This window comes from Argopecten irradians, chromosome 12, assembly GCF_041381155.1.
Source record: "Argopecten irradians isolate NY chromosome 12, Ai_NY, whole genome shotgun sequence".
Lineage (NCBI taxonomy): Eukaryota > Metazoa > Mollusca > Bivalvia > Pectinida > Pectinidae > Argopecten > Argopecten irradians.
The window spans coordinates 4,768,288-4,775,849 of NC_091145.1; the positions used below are offsets into that span (position 1 = coordinate 4,768,288).

The 7,562-nt window shown below is 35.3% G+C and overlaps 2 protein-coding genes across 3 annotated transcripts; both read left to right on the plus strand.

Annotated features, from left to right (window-relative positions):
• The first annotated feature begins 563 nt into the window (after positions 1-563).
• Positions 564-4,066, plus strand: LOC138336568 (uncharacterized). The gene is made up of 6 exons (XM_069286086.1): positions 564-707; positions 1,306-1,426; positions 1,572-1,706; positions 1,976-2,038; positions 3,871-4,014; positions 4,061-4,066. The coding sequence occupies exons 2-6, from the start codon at positions 1,313-1,315 to the stop codon at positions 4,064-4,066; spliced, it is 462 nt and encodes a 153-aa protein (XP_069142187.1). The 5' UTR covers positions 564-707; positions 1,306-1,312.
• A 63-nt stretch (positions 4,067-4,129) lies between these two features.
• On the plus strand, positions 4,130-7,052 carry LOC138336344 (uncharacterized). Of its 2 annotated transcripts, XM_069285785.1 has the most exons (6): positions 4,130-4,291; positions 4,509-4,550; positions 4,793-4,843; positions 5,083-5,156; positions 5,455-5,527; positions 5,673-7,052. In XM_069285785.1, the coding sequence occupies exons 1-6, from the start codon at positions 4,190-4,192 to the stop codon at positions 5,808-5,810; spliced, it is 480 nt and encodes a 159-aa protein (XP_069141886.1). In that variant the 5' UTR covers positions 4,130-4,189; the 3' UTR covers positions 5,811-7,052. The 2 variants fall into 2 exon arrangements, 1 of the variants encoding a protein (XP_069141886.1); XR_011210415.1 differs by lacking the exon at positions 5,083-5,156 and having other exon boundaries at positions 4,246-4,291; positions 5,673-5,737.
• Positions 7,053-7,562: the final 510 nt, after the last annotated feature.

The following is a 7,562-nucleotide window of genomic DNA, read 5'->3' on the forward strand; positions in this document are numbered from 1 at the left end:
CTAGCACTTTCCCTAAGGAAGTTAAGGTGTTCGTAAAGTTTGAATTTGGACACCAAGAGTTATTCGAGTTTTCGCAAGGAGACCTACTTCCGGCGGACGACACCGACATCGCTGACGACGCTAATGCTGATATACAAATGTAGTATTTCATATCGTCACCTTGATGTGGCTAGACTGGATTGCCTGCCGTAGTTTTTCTACTCTCCGCTAGGCTTCGCTCCGAAAATACAATATTAGTATTTATTGTCTCAATAGTATTTATGAGCGCAGCCTAGCGGAGAGAATTGGTATAATGGCAGGTAATCCAGTCTATGATGTGGCAGAGAACACAGTAATGGAGGGATAGTCGTGGAGATATCAATTCTTGATTGAAGCCTTTCAATGTCGCGGTAGCCAAAATATAAGAAGTTGTGAAACAAAAATCTACTGTACTCTATACTATCTATACTTATCTATGCGAAAAAAAGTTGGATAACCTGACGTAGTTATACTTTTATCCGCATGATGTCGCCTCGCGTAAGTCACGTGTATAACAAACAAGAGAAATACGTCATCTCCATTGTGACGTCATCTGTTGATATCACGTGTCATCCCCTGTCAACAAGACGCACAAATCGACTTCAGTCACGATATCATTAGCTCCCACAAATTTCAAGATTTTCAACGTTTTACTTACCTTCGGGTCAAGACTAGATACAGAAAGAAAGGTGAGTAACTTGTTTAAACATTATTTTGCAATTATTCGATAAAAATGAATGATTGCAGAGTATTTCATTTGATTTTCCCTAAACTTATCCAAGTGTTGGAGGAAATGAAGCGTATCTTTGCTAAGGCCTTTTTTTAACTTTTATTTTTACACTTTTAAATAGAATATAGATAATTAATACAATTACGATGTAGAGGAATTTGAATGTTCATGTGCTGGAAAACAACTATAACTATGACTATAGAATATCACATATATCATGATGATTACATCGAACTCGTCTATAACGTTAGCGAATTCATGGCTATAATGTAGTGGTTTCATTCCCCATCAAGATTTACCTAGACTGTTTGTTATATATTTACTTTTCTACAACGAACAATTATAACGAATTGTGCATGGTTACAACGAAGTAATTTCCCTGGTCATCAGTGATTCGTTTTAAATGTGTTTTTTCTTCTTCTGAGTTTCGTAGAGTGCACATGTATTGTATTGTTGCTACATGTATGTTTATTTTTGTCCCGTGTTAGGGATAAATCTATTCTTGATTTACAAATACAAGTACTTCTTGATAATTATTCTTTTTAACTTTATATCAGATCCACGATGAGTCAACCAAGAACAAAGAAAAGACAATGGCGACCAAAGCCCACGGACAACAATCAATTGCCACCTAAACGAAAACGTCCCTTCATCACTGTCAGGATAGCCGATCCTAGAGTAAGTAAAATGTTCTTTAGAGATAATTTCAGCTTTCGCAAGAAATCGAAACTTACATGAAAATACTTGTAAAGAAATAGATTAAATAGATTAAATAGATTAATTTAATCCAAGGTAATTTGTCTTGCATTGTTTGGATTTATAGGCAGGCGATAGCCACCGACAAGAGGCCACTAATGATCAGGCCAAAGAATCCGGAACCAAAACTGTCGAAACCCCGGTCAAAGACAGATTTCACTGGTCTAAACCCAAACTGGACGAAACAGCAACCACCATATCGGTTAGTTTAAATTACTTGATTACGCCAGACTTTCAAAGTGTTGTGGGGAATTGGATTAGCATCCGGTCTACCAAATAACTACCGTATATAAGTCCAAATATATTTAGGTGTTCGCCAAGGTGATGCTTCCGTTCCTTGCTTTTCATTCATAAAACTGAAGACACATGACATTGTATTTATTTGCAAAAATAATATTTTGTTTGTTTGGAAATTTAATGAAAAGTCACATATGCATTATTCTTAAATAGTATTTATTTTAATGATTGTAGGAACTAAAAATAAATAGCAGCAGTCCGACCGCATCTCCATTACTTGTAGCTGTATATACAAAGGTAAATTGTTTACATGTAGCTGTGTATATAAAGGTAAATTGTTTACATGTTGCTGTGTATATAAAGGTAATGTGTTTACATGTAGCAGTGTATATAAAGGTAAATTGTTTACTTGTAGCTGTGTATTTAAGGATTAAAGTCTCTTTCTGGTGGTTCTATCGAAGGATAAAGTTGAGTAGGGTATCGATATTTGGAATGGACCGCGAAGCGGTCCATGAAACAAATATCGATACCCTACTCAACTTTATCCTTCGATAGAACCACCAGAAAGAGACTTTAATCCTTATATTTACAGTCTTAACTATTATTTTCATAGCTCAAAATTTACACTTAATAGTGTTTATGGCATTTATAATACTAAAATTGGATTATATCGTTTGGTTCCGACGGGCATTTGGAACAGCCACTCGAAGTGGCGGAAATTACCGCCAATTTATCAATGAACATACAAATAAAATGAGTTCCGTCTGATGAAGCATATATCTGGTGTTTTCCCGGTATGAAACTATAAATCGTTATATTTATCCGTTGGAAAAAACACCATGATGCAAAGCAGTTTGGTTTTAATCTTTTGCTTCGTATTATTACACACGCTTACACAATTCATAACGTGGCAGGATATTTAACGTAGTTGTGACGCGGCGTCCGATTCAAACCGCCTGTGTCAAGGAGGTGTGACAAACAGAGAGTTTCTTCGATTTTGTGATCACTTGAGTTCTACTTAATCAGTTCACGTTTGAAATTACTTGAATACATGGATGTTTTCATAGTTTCATGACATTATTTCCGGATTTTGGAGATTTTCAAATGTATCGGAACGTCGTTTCGAGTAACATGTACAAACACAGGTAGGCCCACTACGTTTACCGCTCTCAAAATGTTAGCTTATATTTATATTGTTGTTTCAAACACTTCAATAAGTATTAGAGATATCTTTTACAAGTATTGTAAAGCTACAATTGTAGGATTCCGTTTCATTGATATTTCGAAACACACCAAACGTACATTGTGTAGGTAGGCTATAAGTAAGGAGGGCCTACTATCGCCGATTCACAGTAGATAACGTACAGGACTTGTCTGTCTCGCGAGGTGAACAAAAATGCATTGTCGTGCTAGGTCGTTTTGGTTAAACTTATCCAACTAAAGACTGGTGTTGTCTTGATATATCTTATCCATTTGCGTACAACCAAAGATGTTAAATGTTGTAGCGAACAACACAGACTCACCGACACACACTCACCGACACACAACATGTACAGTGTAAACATTGCGACGTCATCGGAATGTGCAAAACTGTACATTGTACAACATTGTTTATTTATCATACCCACGGAAGCATTACTAAAAGAGGTACGGTAGTAACATAAACAATGTAACTTTTCTACATTTGTATTTACACACGTACATGTATATGTGTTGAAACCTATTTTGATACCTACATGTTCACCGAACGTACGTTCGGTACTGAAAACACCAAAATTTTCTGATTTTGACCATCATAAATTCATCCGCGCGGCTCCAAATCGCGCGTGACATACTCAATCTATCGAGAAATTCAGTACTTTGGTAGAAATCAACGGGGTTTATACTATCAAACCACTGGTAAAAATTGTTTACGTGTAACTGTGTATGATAAATTATAAAGGTAAATTGACGGTTTATAAAACTAAATATCCACAAGAATGGAAATTATAGTTTGGCATTATAAATAATTTCGAATTTGTGTATGATTTTCAAAAGAAAAATGACAGATATATAAAGGTTTTTTTATTGTTTGATAATATTGTTTATTGATGTTGGTGTTATATAAATTTTATTCTTTTTTATTTTAGGAAGATGATAATAACAAGAGAAATGTCATCTCTATTGGTCGGGTCCAGGGGTCTGTTCAAATCAATAAAACTAACACGATAAATGGGGATATATCACGTGACCGCCTTGCTGTATCACGTGATCGACTTGCTGTATCTGTGAAGGTAAACCCATTATTATTTTGTAAAGAAAAATGCCGCAAACTTTTAGACTTAAAAATAAAAAATCTATTTCATTTTGTTATGTTATTCAAATATCTAACAAATGGAATTTGAAATCAATAATGTTTATTTCCGTTTGTAGAAAGAGGACCAGAAAAAAGTTTTAGATACAGATGTTATGAAAGTCTCGGAGACAAGTGCTAACTTCAAGACTCAAGTTGGAGACAAATTCCACTGGTCAAGGCCACAGACATTTGACGACAAAACCACAAACAAATTGGTAAGTTCTGTCTTACGATTTTAATGAATAAACATCATAAAGGGATTGTAAATCAAAGTGTATATTATATTGTCCATTCTCACTGTTGTTCTACCTGTAACACAAGTATTAAAATTATCACTTTACCTGTTTAAATTTTTCTTAATGTTTAATTACAAAGTTTCACCTAGCATGATTTCAGTTCCTATTTTTAAATGATATCATTTGATTTTTACAGAAAACAAAAGCCACCGTATCCCAACTAGCTGGGTTCTTAAAGGTAAACTTGTTTACAAATCCTATTTCTTTCTTGTTGATACTTGACGCTACCTTTGTAACTCATCGTGTGAAGATGGAAGGCATAATATCAAGCTTATATTAGATAAATACATACTCTTCTGATTTTCGTTATGTGTTAACCTTGAGACAAGTGTAGAATATTCTTAAACGAAAACAAATCTTGATTGTAAAACTGTAGACGAGACATTTGTCATAACATTATACATTAATTTTGTTTTACAGAAGCAGTCACCTCCAAAGATCACTTTGCCGACTAAAGAAACAAGTGCTAAGGTATATATAAATAATATTAAGTTTTCTACTATTTCTTGTTCGAAAACATTTCATTCTACTTTTTATTTCTTCATCTACTGTATTTCTTTTGTATCCATCTTTCTGATTTTCTTTTCCATTATTTTCAATGTCATATGTCTCTTTTCTTCCGTTCTTTTCAATGACATATGTATGCTGTCCTTCTCTTTTTCTCTCTATCTTATTTTCCTTCTTTCTCTCTATCCTCTCGTTCCTCAAAGACAAGTTCTGCCCTTCAAAGTAGAATCCGTGCAGAACACACAACTGGCCTTGATCTAAACAGCCAACCTCTTGGGTAAGAGTCAAGATCTCGGGAGTCGGGATGGGTTTGGAACTTGTATATATATTGAAAATACTGTTATTTTTGAACAATATCTAAATGCTTAAAACATATGAAAATTGTGTTAAGATGTTCAGGTTATTTTCTGGGTTGTCTTCGTATCCTTCTCTCGTTTGGTTCGTCATTTCAATCGTGGGACCTTAAGTGAATGATGAAGAACAATGCACTACTTATAGATAAGTTTTATATTCACAAAAGTAAACCCAAATTCTAGTCTGTCATTCGTTATTTATCTTGATTTGTTTGCTTACAGTGTGAAACATGACAAGAAGTTCCCCATCCCAATAGATCTTGATGACGACTTTGACTACAGTCTCGACCTCATGGTAAGTTTGTTTTTTGGGGTTTTTTTAAAGAAGGAATGACATCTATTTCATATTTCTTTTCAAAAAATGGGTTAGTTTTTTATATATACATATATATATATATTATGTTTGAATGAATAAATCAAAGACTTTGTTTCCATTCCAGGGCGATTGTACTCTAAAGATAAAAGACGCCTTCAAGAAACCAACACCGTTATTGTTAAAGACTGGTAACAACAACGGGTCAGTTCAACTGTCCACTACAGACACTACCCAGACTGACCAGTCCGGTCATGGCCCCTAACAACGACTTTCAGGACAAACAGTTCGCTGTTGGTGAAATTTACCTAAGTGATCTACTTCCAGCGCCGGAAGTGGAGGAGTATGCCATCATCATGGAGAGTAGGCGTGGCTACACTTACCATAGCAACAGTATACATAGGGGGATAAAGCGGAAGATTGCGTTCGATTACGACGATATGGAAGTTGTTAGTCCGAGCAAAAGGTCAAAGATGTATTAACCAATGTCAGAAAACTATATTTTGTATTTATGGAAGAGGAATGTGATGTGAATGTGAGTGTAGATCGATTGTAGTGATGTGATATTCAAGGACAAGTCTTAATGTTTGTCCGTGTAATGTTTTCTTTTTTTTTCTTTTTGTCTTGCTTGCCTTAATTTTTTTCGTTTGCATGATGCATGCTGCTTCTGATGTTGTTTCTATCAGATATGTGTTTGTTCGTTTGTCTGTCTGCATGTTTGTTATGTGTAAGGAAGAAGCTTGTTGAATGTCTGATTGGTGGTTATTGACGCTCAGAGCGGTATTTATAGCGTTTTGAGCGTCAGAACGTTCGCCATTGGACGGAAGCTCTTTCTGATTTCTTGTGTCCGATGCATTTTTAGTCGGATTGTTTGTCTGTTCTTTTGTCTGCCTGCATGTTCGTTTGTCTGTCTGCTGTCTGCATGTTTGTTATGTGAAAGGAAGAAGCTTGTGAATGTCTGATTGGTGGTTATTGACGCTCAGAGCGGTATTTATAGCGTTTTGAGCGTCAGAACGTTCGCCATCGGACGGAAGCTCTTTCTGATTTCTTGTGTCCGATGCATTTTAAGTCGGATTAATTGTCTGTTCTTTTGTCTGCCTGCATGTTCGTTTGTCTGTCTTCTGTCTGCATGTTTGTTATGTGAAAGGAAGAAGCTTGTGAATGTCTGATTGGTGGTTATTGACGCTCAGAGCGGTATTTATAGCGTTTTGAGCGTCAGAACGTTCGCCATTAGACGGAAGCTCTTTCTTAATTTGTGTGTCCGATGTATTTTAAATCGGATTGTTTGTCTATTGTTTTGTCTGTCTGCGTCAGTTATACACTGTCTGTCTATTTTCCCGCCTTTCCCGAAGTCCTTGTTAATGTCTCGATATGGGTATCACAGTACTACAGTCTGTCGTATGAGATTTGACGTGAAAGAGTCAATGTGATTTTCAAGAATGTATTTTGTAGATTTGTTACACTCATTATCGATTATGATTATTTTATTATTTGCTGTGCAGATGTATTTTAACGTACAATAAACATATTTGATTTTTATTTTGGTGTCATGTTTTGTTTTCTTGTTATATATACATTCCAAATTGTATTAAAAGAAATGTGTAACCAATGAAAAGGTACAAAATTTGTCCTTAACTTTAGAAAATGATGACCTTGAATTTAGACATTCACTTGATTTCCGTAAGCGTGAGGTACCTATCTTTATTCTGACGTAGTCGTATTTATTTTAGGTCATCTGATCATTAAGTCATCGTGCTTCGTCCGTCGTCGTCCGTCGTCGTCCGCCGTCCGTAAACTTTTCACATAGTCCACATTTTAATGTTCTTGTTGAGCTTCAGTACTGAAAATATATAAGAAGTGTTGAATATTTTAGACCTCTAAAAAAACCAAAATCCAAGATAATGTCAAGGTCATCATCTTGTAATCTGTTTTAGTATTTTCCAGTTCAAGTTGTGCCAAGATTGCATTGTCAGATAGCCGTCTCTTGTTTTATTTAATAAGTTTAGACCATGACTGT